This window comes from Panulirus ornatus, chromosome 52 (genome assembly GCF_036320965.1).
Source record: "Panulirus ornatus isolate Po-2019 chromosome 52, ASM3632096v1, whole genome shotgun sequence".
Lineage (NCBI taxonomy): Eukaryota > Metazoa > Arthropoda > Malacostraca > Decapoda > Palinuridae > Panulirus > Panulirus ornatus.
In genome coordinates this window covers 14,972,426-14,993,185 of record NC_092275.1, presented here as the reverse complement: position 1 = coordinate 14,993,185, position 20,760 = coordinate 14,972,426, and the positions used below count along the sequence as shown (strand labels likewise).

The 20,760-nt window shown below is 39.4% G+C and overlaps 1 protein-coding gene across 1 annotated transcript in view; it reads left to right on the top strand.

The window, feature by feature from the left end:
* Window positions 1-20,760, top strand: part of Patronin (calmodulin-regulated spectrin-associated protein patronin) — a 216,667-nt gene that overhangs the window by 98,049 nt on the left and 97,858 nt on the right. The window contains 1 exon segment of the mRNA XM_071692291.1: window positions 11,070-11,239. Coding sequence (XP_071548392.1) covers window positions 11,070-11,239 — 170 coding nt within the window.

Genomic DNA, 20,760 nt, shown 5'->3' with positions numbered 1-20,760 from the left:
GCTGCCTTGCCGGCTTTCATCTTCTGCAAAGCTTTTACTACCCCTTCTCTTGTTTACCAAATCATTTTCCCTAACACTCTCACTTTGCACACCACCTCGACTAAAACACCCTATATCTGCCATTCTATCTTCAAACACATTCAACAAACCTTCAAAATACTCACTCCATCTCCTTCTCACATCACCATTACTTGTTATCACCTCCCCATTAGCCCCCTTCACTGAAGTTCCCATTTGCTCCCTTGTCTAACGCACTTTATTTGCCTCCTTCCCAAAACATCTTTTTATTATTATTATTATTATTATTATTATTATTATTTTCCTTTGTCGCTGTCTCCCGCGTTAGCAAGGTAGCACAAGGAAACAGACGAAAGAATGGCCCAACCCACCCACATGCACATGTATATACACACACGTCCACACATGCAAATATACATTCCTATACATCTCATTGTACACATATATATACACACACAGACATATACATATATACACATGTACATAATTCATAGTCTGCCTTTATTTATTCCCATCGCCACCTCGCTACACATGGAATAACAACCCCCTCCCCTCTCATGTGTGCGAGGTAGCGCTAGGAAAAGACAACACACGCCCCATTCATTCACCCTCAGTCTCTAGCTGTCATGTAATAATGCACTGAAACCACAGCTCTTATCTTTTTATTCTCCCTAAAATTTAATGATACTCTCTCACCCCAACTCTCATTTGCCCTCTTTTACACCTCTTGCACCTTTCTCTTGACCTCCTGCCTCTTTCTTTTATACATCTCCCACTCATTTGCATTATTTCCTGGCAAAAATCGTCCAAATGCCTCTCTCTTCTCTTTCACTAATAATCTTACTTCTTCATCCCACCACTCACTACCCTTTCTAATCTGCCCACCTCCCACGCTTCTCATGCATCAAGCATCTTTTGCGCAAGCCATCACTGCTTCCCTAACTACATCCCATTCCTCCCCCACTCCCCTTACGTCCTTAGTTCTCACCTTTTTCCATTCTGTACTCAGTCTCTCCTGGTACTTCCTCACACAAGTCTCCTTCCCAAGCTCACTTACTCTCACCACTCTTTTCACCCCAACATTCTCTCTTCTCTTCTGAAAACCTCTACAAATCTTCACCTTTGCCTCCACAAGATAATGATCAGACATTCCTCCAGTTGCACCTCTCAGCACATTAACATCCAAAAGTCTCTCTTTCGCATGCCTATCAATTAACATGTAATCCAATAACACTCTCTGGCCATCTCTCCTACTTACATACGTATACTTACGTATATCTCTCTTTTTAAACCAGGTATTCCCAATCACCAGTCCTTTTTCAGCACATAAATCTACGAGCTCTTCACCATTTCCATTTACAACACTGAACACCCCATGTACACCAATTATTCCCTCAACTGCTGCATTACTCACCTTTGCATTCAAATCACCCATCACTATAACCCGGTCTCTTGCATCAAAACTACTAACACACTCATTCAGCTGCTCCCAAAACACTTGCCTCTCATGATCTTTCTTCTCATGCCCAGGTGCATATGCACCAATAATCACCCATCTCTCTCTATCAACTTTCAGTTTTACCCATATCAATCTAGAGTTTACTTTCTTACACTCTATCACATACTCCCACCACTTCTGTTTCAGGAGTAGTGCTACTCCTTCCCTTGCTCTTGTCCTCTCACTAACCCCTGACTTTACTCCCAAGACATTCCCAAACCACTCTTCCCCTTTACCCTTGAGCTTCGTTTCACTCAGAGCCAAAAGATCCAGGTTCCTTTTCTGAAACATACTACCTATCTCTCCTTTTTTCTCATCTTCGGTTACACCCACACACATTTAGACACCCCAATCGGAGCCTTCGAGGAGGATGAGCACTCCCCGCATGACTCCTTCTGTTTTCCCATTTAGAAAGTTGAAATACAAGGAGGGGAGGGTTTCTAGCCCCCTGGCTCCTGTCCCCTTCAGTCGCCTTTTACGACATGTGAGGAATGCGTGGGAAGTATTATTACTATTTTTATTATTTTTTTACTATGTGCGTGTTTAAGCATTTATGTATATGCATGTGTATATGGGTGGGTTGGGCCATTCTTTCATCTGTTTCCTTGCGCTACCTCGCTAATGTGGGAGACTGCGAATAAGTATAATAAGTATATTAATCATTTTTGCTAAGGATGTAAGGCATGTGTAAGAGTAGGAAGAGAGGAAAGTGATTGGTTCCCAGTGAATGTTGGTTTGCGGCAGGGGTGCGTGATGTCTCCATGATTATTTAATTTGTTTATGGATGGGGTGGTTAGGGAGGTGAATGCAAGAGTTTTGGAGAGAGGGGCAGGTATGCAGTCTGTTGTGGATGAGAGGGCTTAGGAAGTGAGTCAGTTGTTGTACGCTGATGATACAGCGCTGGTGGCTGTTTTAGTTAAAAAACTGCAGAAGTTGGTCACTGAGTTTGGTAAAGTGTGTGAAAGAAGAAAGTTGAGAGTAAATGCGAATAAGTGCAAGGTTATTAGGTTCAGTAGGGTTTAGGGATAAGTTAATTGGGAGGTAAGTTTGAATGAGAAAAACTGGAGGAAGTGTTTAGATATCTGGGAGTGGACTTACCAGTGGATGGAACCATGGAAGTGGAAGCGAGTCACTGGATGGGGAGGGAGTGAAGGTTCTGGGAGCATTGAATAATATGTGGAAGGCAAGAACATCATCTTAGAGAGTAAAAATGGGTATGTTTGAAGGAATAGTTATATGTTATATGGTTGCAAGGCATAGGCTAAAGATAGGATTGTGCAGAGGAGGATGGATGTGTTGGAAATGAAATGTTTGTGGGTAATATTTGGTGTGAGGCGGTTTGATTGAGTAAGTAATCAAAGGGTAAGAGAGATGTTTGGTAATAAAAAGAGTGTGGTTGAGAGAGCAGAAGAGGATGTGTTGAAATGGTTTGGACAAAGGGAGAGAATGAGTGAGGAAAGATTGACAAAGAGGATATATGTGTCAGAGATGGAGGGAAGAAGGAGAAGCAGGAGACCAAATTGGACCAAGTTCTACCCTGTCCTAAAACTTCCACATAATCAGCATCACAAAATCTGCATCCCAAAAGCTGGGGATGTAATTTGGAAGGGAATGGTAATAGGAGACTAGATGGTCTGTGACATGGTTAAATGTTACAAACTAGGCTTAACATAATGGATGGTAAAGAAGACACCTTCCCACCCATCTCTCCTAGTTAAACTGTTTGAGGGATGGGGGAGTTACATATTGCCTTAAATTTTATAGAAAAGTGTGACTGGGTTTAGATTTAGAAGGAAGATAGGTTTAAATGATGAAATATAACTGATTAGTAGGATCATTTCTGTGTAATGCTTTTGTCTAATTTTCCTGCCCACTAATTCTGTCCATTGCTTTTACCTTTTTTGCCGAAATGTATGGCTAGAGCACAGCACTCGCCCCATTTAGGTATTTCCCAAAGGGAACAGGCATCAGATATAGATAGATAGCCGGATTATTTACTGATAGCATTTCCTTGAAGTATTTGTCTAACCTTAATTTGAAGATATTAATGGTCATTGCATTTACATCATCAGGAGGTAGTTTATTCCATTGTTAAACCACTCACCATGTGAAAAAGCTTTTACCTGTGTTACAAATACATCTTTCTTTTATCTTCATAATGTTATTTCTGGTTATTGAATTCCTGTAGAAAGAAAAATAATTTTGTATGTTGTCTGTGGTGTTTGGTATTTTGAAAACTTTTTAGATTTGCTCGAAACCTCTGCTTTGTAAGAGAACAATTAGACCTTTTAATCTTTCATCGTAATGCATATTTCTTAGGGATGAGAAGTTTATTGCTCTTTATTTTAATTCTACCCCTACAGTAAAAACCTGAAACAGTGGCATCATTTAACTTCACCTTCATTTATCCAGAAAAGATCTCTGCAAAGGTTACTTCATTTTATGTAATTCATATCATTAATCCAATTAATCCAATTATTGGATTAATTCTAGTAATTATGTAAAATTAAGCATCCCATGCTTAGATCTTTTCTTGGATAAATGAAGGGGATTAATTCTATTTATGTAAAATTAAGCATCCCATGCTTAGATCTTTTCTTAGATAAATGAAGGGGAAAGTTTAATGATGTCATTATTTCAGGTTTTTATTAAAGAGTATTGAATATTTGTATTGTTTTTATCCTTATGGGGAAAGATCAAATGATGCTGTTGTTTTGGGTTTCATGATTGACTGATTCATCAGTAAATGGGAGTTCATTGTATTGTTGTTGTGTTGTAAGTGCAATCTGCCTCTCTCACTCCAACCTTCCATCTCTTTGGTCTCGCCCTTCCTTTCTATCACCGACTCTGTCAATCATTATTTTCTTTGTTCATCTTCTCCCAGTATCAAGCCATTTCAGCACACCCTCGTCAGCATTTTTTGTCAGACTGCTATCTATCTTTCTGTATCTCTGATGTCTGTTCTCTTTTGTAACTCCCTCATGGGGACAGCTACAGTAATAGAGTCTCCATAACTAGTGAACCCCAGTGCTGCTTCATAGCCTTTATTGCCCTACCCTTTACAAGCTATTGGCAGAGGGCAAGTCTGTTGTGATTAATGAGGCTCCAACCTAATGTTACTCCTGACAACTTCTACCTAATGATCCTGCCTATATTACTACCTTCTGCTTATACCAAATGTATGTACCTAATGCTTCTGCTTACTACTTATATCTATTGCTCCTACCGTTTTACCACAAGATAGGGCTAGCATATAGTGCTCACCGAAGGAAAATCTGAGTTATGAAGAATAAGCTGTATGAGTTAGGTGTTGTCAAGTGTTATGTATAACAGGGAGAGATTGTATGTTTGTGGACAGAATGCTAGTCATCCAACTGCAGATGATTTACTAAGAAAAGACAGCTTTGTGGGTCAGAGCAGTGCTCCGTGACAACCATTGAAGTGGTGGGTCACTACACATTTCATTAACCCTTCTGGTACCCAGGTGGGTAGTATTAGTTGTTGGCTCCCTACCCACTGCTATCTAGTAAATATAAAGAAAAAATAAAGTGAAGTGATGTGCTTCAGGCTGTCATATGATACCCAGTATCCTGAACCTAGGTCAGGAGCTAACAGACTTTGACATTGCTTTCCAAACTCAGTCTGGTGAGTCCTTAACATACTGGACTTAATATATGATGTAATAGACTATTATGGAAAATTCCATTCGGTCCCAAATTTAGTAAGATGGGGTCCAAAGGATCTGTTAACAGCTGAGTTTCATTACTTTGAAAGCTGTTAGAGTGGGATTTTACTGTACTATGATTTATTCTTGGTGATAGAAATGAAAGAATACCAAATGCTTGTTTGTAAGTTTTCTGTTAGGCAACTGAAAGGGGCAGTAGTGGTAGGCATTGTATTACGGTAATATTTTCCAAAAGTAGGAAGGATTTTTCTTCTTAGGCATAATCTTATGTTCTTATTGCTACTCACAGTATTCAGAAATGGCAAACAGGTAAGAATCAAAAAAAGAAGTTATTTTTTTTCATACTTGATCGCTGTTACCTGTGTTAGGGAGGTAGTGCCAGGGACATTCAAAGAAAGGTCACATTTGCTTGCATCCATTCTTGAGCTGTCATGTATAATGCACTGACACCACAGCTCCCTATCCATGTCCAGTCCCCACAGACTTTTCCATGGTTTACCCTTGACACTTCACATGCCCTGGTTCAGTCCATTGACAGCACGTTGACCCCAGTATACAACATTGTTCCAGTTCATTCTATCCCAGCACACCTTTTATCCTCCTGCATGTTCAGGCCCTGATCACTCAGAATCTTTTTCACTCCATCCATCCATCTCCAATTTGGTCTCCCCATTCTCCATATTCCCTCCACTTCTTGATACGTATATTCTCTTTGTCGACCTTTCTTCACTCATTCTTTCTTTATGTCCAAACCATTTCAACACACTTTCTTCTGCTCTCTCAGCCACACTCATTTTATTACCACATATCACTCTTACCCTTACATTACTTATTCAATCATACCACCTCACTAAACTCTCCTTAAACATTTCATTTCTAACTGTTCCACCTTCCTCTACAGAGCATTTTCTATATATAGCCCATGCTTTGCATCCACATATTATCATTGGGACTAATGTTCCTTCAAATGTACCCAATTTTGACCTCCTAGATAATCACTTTCCACACATTCTTGAGTGCTTCCAGAACTTTTGCCATTTCCCCCACCTCATGACATGCTTCTGCTTCCATGGTTCCATTCGTTGCCCTGTCCACTCCCAGATATCTAGAATTCTTTACTTTAATTTTTCTCCATTCAAACTTACACCCCAGCTAACTTGTCCCTCAACCCTGCTGAAATGAATAATATAAAACTGAAAAAATGATAGATAAAAAGAAATTACTCCATTTTCATTTATTCTAGGAAGACTGCAGCTAAAGAACTTTACTCCTTATGCCTTGTAAAATCCCTGAGAGAAGTGGTAGAGATCACTAGGAGGAATATTTAATTGTATACTGGAAGTTACAGACCTCTTAGGAAGAAACATCTCTTATTGAAGTAAGACACTTTTATTGTTGACTTGTATGCTGAAGTCTATGATCTGATAAAGGCAGCATGCACCTTGTCCTTTCTGGAGGACCCTTTCCTGGAGATCAACAACAGAGGTCTGTGGCATTTCTCTGACAAACCTGTTGATTTTACGTTAATGTAATTTAGATGTCATGGACTTGCAAGACTTGGAACTGGGTTTGTCTGTCATAGGGCAGACAGACCCTAATATGCCAAAAAAATGACTCAAGGCACAGTTTTCATTTTACTTTCTCCTCTTTTTGAGCAAATTTTTCTCAAAGACTCCTCTTCCATTTTGTTATGCTCTCAAGGCTGATTTGACCTTGGAGAGATATATAAGTTTTGAAGTGTGGAAAGTAGTTTCTCTTGGTTGGTATCCCTTTGGCTATTTATTCAGGTTGTATCCCATGTTACCCTCCCCTCCTTTTTGAAAATCCTTTATCTTCACCGACAGTGACCACCATTAGGCAGACATCAATGTTACAAGAATTAGAAGGCAGATTGGCATTAATGACCTGTGAGGTGATAGATTCATCGTCAGGTTAAGTTTTCTAATTGAATGATGAGTGGACTTGGGCAGAGGCAGCTGGCCAATGGCACCAAACAAGTGTTTGTTAACCACATTTACTTGAGGGCAAGGGCTTAAAGAGTTTTCTCAACCAGTGGATCTTAGAGATTTTTCATGGCTGGTGGGACTTTGCTTTAGAGAAGCAACTTTTCCTACTTTAAAGCTAAGACGTTTTCCCAATAATTATTTACTACATGGTATACTTTGGGGCTTTGACTGGACATGTTTCAACTTGAGATGGTTTCAGACTCGAGATGCTTTAGAATTAGGCTTTACGGCCTTGACTTGAGATGGTTTGGGGCATGAAACATTTTAGAATTAGGGTCTCAGAGAAAGCTGTTAATGATTGGTATACCAGCTCTTTCAGTCTGACTGTAGAGGACTGCCATGCCTTGAAGATTTAGCATTGTTTATTCTTGACAGAGAACCATTCAGCACCTGCCATATCAATCCACATATTAGGATAGAATTCCTCCCAAAAACATTATTTCCTTGCTTCAGCTCTTGAATCCATTACAACACCTCCAAGCACAGATGGGAAGGGTAAACCTTTATTTAAAGGGTTGTTGAAAAATTGTATACATTGCTACAGCTCCAAGCACAGATGGGAAGGGTAAACGTTTATTTAAAGGGTTGTTGAAAAATTGTGTAAAAAATGCTGTGGACATTGTTAAGTGTTGGAAGGAAGCCAAACCCACAACATTAAATGGTGTTTGGGATTATGCTATATTAGGCTATATCCTGAGGTTTGTTGAATGTGTTTGATGATAGAGTGGCAGATATAGGGTGTTTTGGTCGAGGTGGTGTGCAAAGTGAGAGGGTTAGGGAAAATGATTTGGTAAACAGAGAAGAGGTAGTAAAAGCTTTGCGGAAGATGAAAGCCGGCAAGGCAGCAGGTTTGGATGGTATTGCAGTGGAATTTATTAAAAAAGGGGGTGACTGTATTGTTGACTGGTTGGTAAGGTTATTTAACGTATGTATGACTCATGGTGAGGTGCCTGAGGATTGGCGGAATGCGTGCATAGTGCCATTGTACAAAGGCAAAGGGGATAAGAGTGAGTGCTCAAATTACAGAGGTATAAGTTTGTTGAGTATTCCTGGTAAATTATATGGGAGGGTATTGATTGAGAGGGTGAAGGCATGTACAGAGCATCAGATTGGGGAAGAGCAGTGTGGTTTCAGAAGTGGTAGAGGATGTGTGGATCAGGTGTTTGCTTTGAAGAATGTATGTGAGAAATACTTAGAAAAGCAAATGGATTTGTATGTAGCATTTATGGATCTGGAGAAGGCATATGATAGAGTTGATAGAGATGCTCTGTAGAAGATATTAAGAATATATGGTGTAGGAGGCAAGTTGTTAGAAGCAGTGAAAAGTTTTTATCGAGGATGTAAGGCATGTGTACGTGTAGGAAGAGAGGAAAGTGATTGGTTCTCAGTGAATGTAGGTTTGTGGCAGGGGTGTGTGATGTCTCCAAGGTTGTTTAATTTGTTTATGGATGGGGTTGTTAGGGAGGTGAATGCAAGAGTTTTGGAAAGAGGGGCAAGTATGAAGTCTGTTGGGGATGAGAGAGCTTGGGAAGTGAGTCAGTTGTTGTTCGCTGATGATACAGCGCTGGTGGCTGATTCATGTGAGAAACTGCAGAAGCTGGTGACTGAGTTTGGTAAAGTGTGTGAAAGAAGAAAGTTAAGAGTAAATGTGAATAAGAGCAAGGTTATTAGGTACAGTAGGGTTGAGGGTCAAGTCAATTGGGAGGTGAGTTTGAATGGAGAAAAACTGGAGGAAGTGAAGTGTTTTAGATATCTGGGAGTGGATCTGGCAGCGGATGGAACCATGGAAGCGGAAGTGGATCATAGGGTGGGGGAGGGGGCGAAAATTCTGGGAGCCTTGAAGAATGTGTGGAAGTCGAGAACATTATCTCGGAAAGCAAAAATGGATATGTTTGAAGGAATAGTGGTTCCAACAATGTTGTATGGTTGCGAGGCATGGGTTATGGATAGAGTTGTGCACAGGAGGATGGATGTGCTGGAAATGAGATGTTTGAGGACAATGTGTGGTGTGAGGTGGTTTGATCGAGTAAGTAACGTAAGGGTAAGAGAGATGTGTGGAAATAAAAAGAGCGTGGTTGAGAGAGCAGAAGAGGGTGTTTTGAAATGGTTTGGGCACATGGAGAGAATGAGTGAGGAAAGATTGACCTAGAGGATATATGTGTCGGAGGTGGAGGGAACGAGGAGAAGAGGGAGACCAAATTGGAGGTGGAAAGATGGAGTGAAAAAGATTTTGTGTGATAGGGGCCTGAACATGCAGGAGGGTGAAAGGAGGGCAAGGAATAGAGTGAATTGGAGCGATGTGGTATACCGGGGTTGACGTGCTGTCAGTGGTTTGAATCAGGGCATGTGAAGCGTCTGGGGTAAACCATGGAAAGCTGTGTAGGCATGTATATTTGCGTGTGTGGACGTATGTATATACATGTGTATGGGGGTGGGTTGGGCCATTTCTTTTGTCTGTTTCCTTGCGCTACCTCGCAAACGCGGGAGACAGCGACAAAGCAAAAAAAAAAAAAAAAAAAAAACTGTGTGTGCATAGTTTTTTGAATTTTTGGCAAGAAGAATCGTTGCCTGGATCTAGGTTTTTGGAATCATTGGCTCAGATCCAGCAAACAATTGTGACTTACCGACTATTGTGGATGTGAAGAAGTTTGGGAAGATGAGGCTAAATTACTGGAGTCATTCTGAGTACCTGATCAGTGGAGGCAAAGTAATTACAAGCGGAAAAAGCAGAAAAGACACAACCAACCATAACAGGCCAGTTTACAGTCAAGCTTTAGCACAAATGTTTGACCACTTAGACAATACATGAACATGCCGTGGGGTTTTCTAGAGGGCATGACAATTTTTTACAAGTTTACGTGGAAATTTATCAAGAAAGAAGAGCATGCTACACAGCAAACATATAACAGCTCTTTCAAAAGGCCTAGGAAATTTTCTATCTCCATTTGAAATAGCTGCTACATCTGATGATTCAGGTGGTGATGTAGTCAATCCGAGCCCCTTCCCTCTCCCTTTCAGTAGTCCTCATTCCACCACATTCTCTCCTATCATTTTTCAGTAAAGTTTTAGATATCGGCCATTCTATCTGTCAATAACTCATGCTGCCTGTTCCCAAATGGAACTCCCTTAAGGGGGTGGCCATGGCAGTAGAGTCAACATAATTAGTGAACTTTAATGCCACTTCTTAGCCTTTAGTGCCTCATCCTTAATAGGCCACTGGCAGAGGGCAACTCTCGTTTAGTGTTTGCAGAGGCCCCTAACTATTGTTCCTAAGGACTACTACTACTTAAGCTCGTCTAATATTCCTACCTACTACTTCTTCCTAATGTTTCTACCTAATGCTCTTGCACTATATGTAATTGACAACAGTTGTTAAAAAAGATGATCCAGAAGATAATATAGATAAACCTGGTTTCCCCCCAGCCCATCCCATCCCACTTTAGCAGCAGCTGAAGTCCTCAATACCACAATTTTTAACACCTTTTTCAGTTTTTGTTAAGCACAGTCAAAGTTACACTAAGAAATTGTAATATATTGATGGTAAGCTGTTTTCATGTGTGGTCACTAGATACAGAGTTAGACTAGGGAAACATAATCTCCATGTAACAAGGATTTAATGCTTGAGTTTAGTATGGTTTCGACTTTGAGACAGGTTATCCAAGAACATATCACATCGTAAGGCCCTGGTTTAATAGATGTTATAGTCCTATATCCATTATGAGTGATAGGTAATAGAGCTTATTTTTTTTTCACATTCTTATATGGCATTTGCGTATTTACTTGTAAGTCAGTAACACTTTTCTGAAAAATCTTTACATTCTACAGGTAGGTATTTTTTATCAGTATTCTCTCATTATTGCAGATGAGAACATGGAGCCACAAGTTATGGCTTCAGAGCTTCATAATGTCAGGTTAAAATTAGAAGAGAAACGTCGCAGAATTGAGGCAGAAAAGAGGAAAATGGAGCAAGCAATGAGTAAACAGCGGCAGAAGCTTGGAAAAGAAGCATTTATGCAAGCTGTTGTGAAAGGGGTAAGTTTTTGTTTTGATTAGCAACACATTTTTTTCTTTACATTAGTTTATTTTAACTTTTCTTTAAGTGATTTAAAGTGACTGCTGTTGCATTTGGGAAGATGAAGGTTTCTCCTTGTTAAACTATCCTTTTCAGTTTCTTGATTAATGAAAACACTTTAGTTTTAGTTGTGTTAAATTAAGTTACAGGAGGTCATGAATATTACTGAGTGCAAAGCTATAAAACTTAAGTAATTATTTGAATGATTTGTACAAATAATAGACTATTTCTATGCATGAGATATTAGGAAAAGCCTAGAAATATTTTACATTTTTATACATTTTCTTGGAATATCTACAGTATCAGTGTGGGGTTATTGTTACATTTGTTGAATATCGTAACGTGGTTTACTCTTGTAGAAGTATTTCAGTTGTATGCTTGGTAGTACACAAAGTGTTTATGATTTACACAGAGTTGCTGACAACAGTCAACTTGTTTTGCATGCTGGGATTTGAGACTTAAGGCAACAAGCTCCCAGGATAGTGGTTGTACTTTTGATAGGGACCACCTGAATTTATTTGGTGAAAGTTCAAGTTTTAACCCTTCTTTTACTTCAGGTGATCCAATATGTATTTTTGATTAATCATTCATACTTCTTGAAGTCAAGCTCACCATGTTTTATATATTGGCTGAAGATTAGAGCCTTTTTTTTGTTTGCTGTACTGTATATGACATTTTATTAATATCCATTTTGCTGCTTTCATCAAGGCACTGTCTCACCTTTAGCAGCATCAGTTTTCTCATTTGTCTTCCAAAAAGTAGAAGGAATTTCATACATTCCCGGAGCTGAGGTGTGTCAGAGTTTGTCTTTTGTGTTGCTTATGAGATTTTGTTACTGAATACTTTGTTTACCAGCTTAGGTTAGTCAGCTAGCATCTTTCATATTGATTGTTTTATATTTCCATACTATCCTTCCACTTCCCATGCAACAAGGTATTGCCAGGAACAGATGAAGAATGGCCTCGTTTGCTCTCATCCACTCTTTGGCTTACGCTGAAACTAGTGTTCTCTGTTCACAGCCAAGGCCCACCGACCATCCTGTGGTTCCCCTGACCCCTTCCCTTTCCCTGGTTCAACTATTTGATGGTATAATTCATGTAAACTACACTGTTCCATTTCATTCTATCCCATGCACACCTCACCCCTCCATCATGTTGATCTTTGTCTTTCTATCTCTGTCTCATTCTCCCCCTTCCTCTTGCTCCCTCCACATCTGACATATGCAGTATGTGTTAGTCTATATATTTCACATTTTTCTCAACTCTAAAAAGCCTGATCTCATTTGTGGTGTGGGAGGAGAGCTATTAGCAGCAGTGAGGAGTTTTTATTGAGAGTTAAGGCATGTGTGTAAGGAGGAAGGGAAGAGGGTGAGTGGTTTCATGTGAAGCTGGGTCTGTTTCAAGAGTGTGTGATGTCATTTTGGCTCTTTAATCTTTCAGTGGATGGGGTTGTGAGGGAGGTAAATGCAAGGAACAAGCAGAGTGGTATGGCTCTACAGTGTCTGGGAAATGGGAGGATGCATCGTAGGTGTTTCAGTTGCTGTTTATGGATGACATTGATCTGGTGGCAGACGTGAGAAACTGCTAAAGCTGTTGTCTTGGAAAGTATGCGAAAGGAGGAAGTTGGGAGTTGATATGAATAAAAGTAAGGTAATGTGGTTTAGCAGAGGAAGAGACTGGCTGGCTTGTGTTTGAATGTGAATGGAGAGAGTCTCAAGGAAGAAACAAGTTTTACATTCTTAGGACTGAACTTAGCATTGGATGCAATTATGAGAGCTGAAGTAAATAATATATTGGGTGAGGGGGCAGAGGTCCTGCTAGGTCAAGATGGGTATGTTTATCTGTCTATCGATCTATATCTCTGATGCCTGTTCTAACTGGAACTCCCTTGAAGGGAGTGGCTACAGTAACAGAGTCTCCATAGCTAGTGAACTTCATTGCTGCTTCTTAGCTTTTAGTGGCTCACCTTTAACAGGCCACTGGCTTAGGGCATCTCTAGTGCAGGTTCTTACAGACTACTACTGCCTAATGTTCCTCTGTTTGTGTGATGGTATTGTAGTACCAACAGTGTTGTATGGGTGTGAATCATGGGCTCTAAATGGAAAAAAACAGAAGACAGTGGATGTGAGGTGGTGTATTCATACTTAAGGACTTCATGCCCCAGTAGTTCCCTGTGTCTTTATGAGGTTCCTGCAGCTTACAGGAGTTGGCTACATACACTGGTTAGGACCATAGGTCATAAAATGTAGTGGTGGTGTGTGTGTGTGTGTGTGTGTGTGACTGTGTGGAGAATGCACGATCATTGATGTTCAGTGTCTTCGTCGTGAACATTGCATTGTCAGCCAAAAGGGTCTTAGGATATGTTGAAGCAATGATTGTAGTATTTTAGGGATGGTTGATGTCCAGCGTATAGATTGGTGATTAGTGTTTGCCTGGGGAATCTTGTAGCTGGTAGGTGTCTGTCTGTTGGGAGTGAATTTAAGATTGAGTTTGGAGAGCAGTTGTGTAGTGCACAACAAGTTATATTAGTGTGTTTTGTCAGTGTTATATTTGGTAAAGGTAGAGGGATCTGTACTGAAGTGTGAGGTAGGAGTAAGATTTTCTTTGTGTTTGAGGGTTTGTGGTTAGTTATGGAGTGGTGTTGGATGGGAGGTGTCTAGTGCTGTTGCTTAGAATTGAGTGCTAAGCCTGTTGAGATGGGATTGTCTTTTGGAGGATCTTTTTGTGTCATTGTGTAGGGTTTGAGTGTTTGTGTTTGGTAGGTAGTCAGTTATTGTTTTGAATGCACAATTTTGTGTGGTTTGCAGCTTTGTCATAAAATATGGTCATGTTATAGCATGATATAGGTACTAAAAAGTTTGTGAAGTAGTGAATTGTGCTGTCTTAACACATTCGTCCAAGTAAACAAGGGGATAGGGACCATGGTCCCACCAAAAAATACAAAAAAATGCTCAAAGCATTATGTAAGTGTTGGAAATAATATACTAACACTCAAAATGTTATCCAAGGATTGAAAATGATATACAACACATAGAAAAAAATGACAAACAGGTATGTGTCCCTTTGTCAGATCCATATTTCTTTGTGACTCTGGGATAGACTAGGCAAGTTTTTTTCATATATTCTTTTTGAATGTATAGATAGAATGAGAAATATAGATAGAATGAGAAAATAGCTGTAGAGTATAAATGAAATACAATTAGCCTTATCATTAAGTGAAAATATTATGAATGTTTTCAATGAGATGCAATCACTTGCCATGCCTCAATACCTGAATTGCAAAAGTTCTGTTGTACCACCCACATTTCCTTTATTTTCATTATTTCTTCTATTATTTTGTACTTATTCACCATTTACAGTGTTTGGTGAGTTAGCCCCAGGTACAGACAAAGAAAAGCATCAATCTCTCATATTCATTTTCTAGCATTCATATGTAATGCACTGAAACCACACCCCTCTATCCATAATCACTCACCAATGACCTTTCTTTGGTTTCACCAGGCTGCTTCATATGCCTTTGTTCAGGCCATTGATAGCATGTTGATCCTTGTATACCACATTGATCCAATCCACTCTGTCCTGTGAGCGCCTCTCACCCTCACACATGCTCATATCCTGAGCACTCGTAATCCTTTCATTCCATCCTTTTATCCCCAATTTGGTCTCTGTGTTTGCCTTGACCTCTTCACTTCTGACACATGTCTTCTTTATCAGCCTCTCCTCTCATTCTCTCCAAATGGCCAAACCAGTTCAGTACACCCTCTTTAGCCCTCCCAACCACACACTTTTTATTACCACACCTTTGTTTTATTCTTTTATTACTTATTGAATGAAACCACCTCACACTACATATTTTTCCAAAATGTTTAGTTCCAACACATCCATCCTCCTCAGCACATCATCCTCTTTTTTCTTAGTGTGTTACATTTTTAGGGTGTGAATTATTCTTAAACCTTCCATATAGAAATTTGTTGAAAAATACAGTAAACCCTGTTATTCATAATTCAAGACGGTGAAATGTTCAAAACAATGTGCGATTTTCAATAGAAGATAGCACTTACCTCTAATTTTTTGATGCTCTTGATTGTTTACTGTCACCCACATGCTTTCTGGTGTGGTGTTGTGTGCTGGTCTTGCACATTTGTGTACTTTTTTCACCCTTGATTACTATTGTGGTCAATGGCCCTTTTCAAATGTTGTCAGCAATTGCCAGACAGCTCCTCAGAGCTATTTTCATTTTATATGGAGCACAAAATAAATGTTGTAATCCTCAAAAAGAAGATTGGTAAGTCGAAGGCAGCAATTTTGAAGGAATTAAGCACAGGCATGATGACTATGTATGACATCACCAAGCAGCAGAAGAATTTCAAGGCATTTGGGAGTCCTTACTTGCTTGCATATATTAATATTTCTTCTATTTGAAATATTTACAGATTTGTAAAATATTTTAGAATAATAGTTTTTGAATTACTTGATATGTTAAAAAACTTGAATAACCAGATTTTTTTTTTACCTGAAACAGCTGATACCCACAAGCATTTTGGATAGCAAGGTTTTACTGTATACAAAGAATACAATTTACTGTATCATTATGAAATAGTACATTTTGAACTGTGAGGCAACCATCCCTTAAACCTATCCCTGAACTGGAAACCCTCTAAACTTCACACTGTTGTAATGCACTATTTCTGTTGCAGCATATATCTTTATGTTGTATGTGTAATTCATTATTATTGAATGAATCAGTCATAAACCTTCTAAAGAGGAATCTGTATGATTTACCTTATTCACAGAGTGAAAGATAAAGTTACAAGAACAAGTCATGTGTCTCCATATATTCATAAGATTTTTCCTTGATTTGTTTGAATAGGTAGATAACCATTAGTTCATGGATTAGGTAAGAGCATACTAAAAATGAATTACGTTATTGTTGGCCAAGTAAGATATATGTCATTAACTGTATGGTGACTGCCCACTTCCTTATGTAAAATTGAAACATTCTAAACTGTTCATTGCAGTACTGTCCACATTTCTGTTACAATATTTTTTCCTTAAAGTGTACTCAGAGTAATTAATTTTCAAAGTATGAATTGGTAAAGACCTACTAGATAATATCAGTGCCATGTATTGTTTTTGTATGTGAATTAAGCAAGTATTTGTACTTAGGAGTTGTGTGAGATGGGTGATAATGAGTAAGGTGGGCAGTGATGAGTGGCGTAGTGGTGATGGGCATTCTGTATGGTGTATTGTGTGTCTGTGCTGCATTATAAAGAGGTGTTGTAGCCAATTATTTCCATCTCAGTAACAGGCTAGGAGACATCGGATGATCAGAAGGATGTGATGAGGAAGATAAGGAAGGATTATAAGACAGAAAACAGCGTTCTTTTCATTTTATAATAGTTGTATACAATTTGCTATTGTTTTAATAACTGATATTGTTATATTTTTAATTTTTCTTCTCAGAATGAAATATGTTGATAAAACTGGGAAGGGCAGTAAGTTGGGTTAAACAAGCAGAGAGAACTGATTGAGAAGTCCTTGCCTGGCAGGTTGATAGTTTGGTGCATGATGCATGTAATCCTTCTATTTCTCAAAAGCATTACATTCAGTCCAATGAACAAGGTAGTTTTGCATTAGTCATAATACAAAAAAATTCTGTTTGCAAAATGTAAATGAAAATATCAACAATTTCTTGTATCTCAATATCTCTGTCTCTAATGCCTGTTCCCAACTGGAACTCCCTCGAGGGTTTGGCCATGGCAATAGAGCCTTCATAACTAGTGAACTCCAGTACCGCCTTTTAGCCTTTAGTTTCTCATCTGTAATAGGCCAATATCAGAGGGCAACTTGAGTGCATTGTTTGCAGAAGCTGCTACTGAATACTTCTACCTAATGCTCCTGCCTAATGTTCCTACTTAAAGCTCCTGCCCAAATGTTCCTACCAACTACTTCAATCTATTGCTCCTACTGTTTTGCCGAAAGGCAGGGCTGGTGCATAAAGCTCACTGCAGGAAAACCTAGAGTTATGAAGAATGAGTTGTGTAAGTTAAGTGTTGTCAAGTGTAATGTGTGATAGGAAGAGATTGTGTGTGGATAGAATTCCAGTAGTCCACGTGCGGATGAGAGAAAGAAAAGACAGTTACCTTTGTCAGATGAGTGCAGCTTGACAACCACTGATGTGCTGGCTCACTATGCAGCCATATCACTAACTTGCACGATACCCAGGTGGGTTGTACAGGTGATATACATACGTCTTACACAATAGTTATAAAGTAATTTTTGCTTTGTAGCAAGTGTATATCTGGTTATGTTGAGTATGGCTTTGTAGCAAAATACGCTGGATGATAATGTAATACTTATTCTTGCAGTTACGTAGTTAGGCATGAACCAGACTTGCATCCATATGTGTTTTCTGCATTCTGTTATCATAATCCTTGGTGATTTAAGAAGAAAACCCTTTCCAGTCATCTTGAAAATCCCATTCTGCACATTTCATTTACCCTTTCATTACTTAATTGATCAAACTATCTTGCACCACAAATTGTACCCAATTATTTCATTTCCAATTTTATCTACCCTCCTCTGCACAGCCTAATCTGTAGCCCATTCCTTGCCTCCATGTAACATTTTTTGGATTACCATACCTTTGAACATATCCATTTTTGTCCTTCCAGACAACATTCTCTTTTTCCACACATTCTTTAGTACTCCAAAACCTTCTCCCCTGCACCTACCCTGCGACTCATTTCTTCTTCCATGGTTTCATTTGCTGCCATGTCCACTCCCAGGTATCTAACACTTGGCTTCCTCCAAGTTTTCTCTATTCACCCTCACATTCCAACTAACCTGACCGTCAACCCTGTTAAACCTGTTATAATCTTGCATTTATTCACATTCACTTTCAGCTTTCTCCTTTCACACACTCTTCTAAACTTATTCACCAACTTCTACAGTTTCTTTCTTGAACCTACTACTAGTGCTGTATCATCAATAAACAACTACTGACTCACCTCCAGGCCTTCTCATCCTCCACAGACTGCATACTCTCCTCTCTCCAAGACTCTTCTATTTACCTCACTTGTCACCCATCCAGAAACCGTTGCATGATAACATCATTTACCCTTGCCACAAACCAGCCTTCACTTGGAACCATTCAGTATCCTCTCTTTCTACTTGTGCACATGCTTACACCCTTGATTATAACTTCTCATGGCTTCTAGCTTCCTCTTACACTGTATATTTGTAAGACCTTCCTCAAGGCATCTCTATCATCCCTATCATAATCTTTCTCGAAATCCATAAATCCATACAGATCCATATGTTTCTCTTAGTATTTCTCATACACATTCTCTAATGCAAACACCTGATCCACACATTCTGTGCCACTTTTGAAACCACACTGCTTCCCCCCAATCTGTTACTTTGTACATGCCTTCACCTTCTCAATCAATACATTCCCATGCACCTAACCAAGTACCCTCAACAAATGTATACCCCTGTAGTTTAAAAAGTCGCCTTTATTACCCTTTCCTTTATGCAGTGACACTTTATATGCATTCCACCAATCCTTGGGCACCTCTTCATGGTGCGTACTTAATTGAAAATCCTTTACTAATAAATTAGGCACCCCCTTTCTTTTTGTTTTTGATAAACCCGACTGCAGTACCATCCACTCCTAATGCCTTGCCACATATCATCTTATCTAGGACTGTCACCTCCACCTCTCTCTCTTCACCTTGGTCATGTTTGAAGGAATAGTAGTTCCAACAATGTTATATGGTTGCGAGGCATGGGCTATAGCTAGGGTTGTACGAAGGAGGGTGAATGTGTTGGAAATGAAATGTTTGAGGACAATATGTGGTGTGAGGTGGTTTGATTAAGTAATGAAAAGGTAAGAGAGATGTGAGGAAATAAAAAAGGGTGGTTGAGAGAGCAGAAGAGGGTGTGTTGAAAAGTTTTGGATGTATGGAGAGAATGAGTGAGGAAAGATTGAAAAAGAGGATATATGTGTCAGAGGTGAAGGGAACAAGGAGAAGTAGGAGACCAAACTGGAGGGGGAGGGATGGAGTGAATAAGATTCTGAGCGATCGGGGCTTGAACTTACAGGAGGGTGAGAGGCATGCAAGGAATAGAGTGAATTGAAACGATGTGGTATAATGGGGTCGACATGCTGTCAGTGGACTGAACCAGGGCATGTGAAGTGTCGGGTAAACCGCAGGAAGGTTTGTGGGGCCTGGAAGTTGTAATGGAGCTGTGATTTCGGTGCATTACACATGGCAGCTAGAGCTGAGTGTGAATGAATGTGGCCTTTTTTGTCTGTTTTCCTGGTGCTACCTTGCTGAAGTGAGGGGTAGCGATGCTATTTCCTGTGGAGCGGGGTGGCGCCAGGAAAGGATGAAGGCAATCGAGTATGAATATGTACATGCATATATATGTATATGTCTGTGTATGTGTATTTATATGTGTATGTGTTGATATGTATATGTATGTATATGTGCATGTATGGACGTTTATGTATATATATGTGTATATGAGTGGATGAACCATTCTTCATCTGTTTCCTGGCACTGCCTCGCTGACACGGGAAACAGTGATTGAATAAAATGATAATGAAATAAGATTATTATTATTATTATTATACTTAATCACTGTTTCCCATGTCAGTGTGACAGCGCCAGGAAACAGACGAAGAATGACCCATCCACTCATATACACATATATATACATAAACGCCCATACATGAACATACACATACATATCAACATATACATACATGTACATACACATACATATACATATATACACATGTACATACTCGTACATGATTGCCTTTGTCCATTCCTGTCATTACCCAGCCACATTGGAAATAGCATTTCTTCAGTATGTATATTCCCTTGGCTACCTCAGACAATGAGTTTTATTTCTATTTTGTATTCTGAGTTTTTATAATACTTATTGAGACTCCTCATTTTATCCATCTTCTCAGATCCAAAGATGAGGTATAAGGTGTTTTGGTCGGGATGGTGTGCGAAGTGAGAGGGTCAGGGAGAATGGTTTGGTAAACAGAGAAGAGGTAGTGACAGCTTTGCAGAAGATGAAAGCCGACAAGGCGGCGGGTTTGATGGTTTAGCTGAGGAATTTGTTGAAAAAGGGGGTGACTGTGCTATTGATTTGTTGGTAAGGATATTCAGTGTATGTATGGATCATGGTGAAGTGCCTGAGGATTGGTGGAGTGCATGCATAGTGCCATTGTACAAAGGCAAAGGGGATAAAGGTGATTGCTCAAATTACAGAGGCATAAGTTTGTTGAGTATTCCTGGGAAATTATATGGGAGAGTATTGATTGAGAGGGTTAAAGCATGTACAGAGCATCAGATTGTGGAAGAGCAGTGTGGTTTCAGAAGTGGTAGAGGATGTATGGATCAGGTGTTTGCTTTGAAGAATGTATGTGAGAAATACTCAAAAAAACAAATGGATTTGTA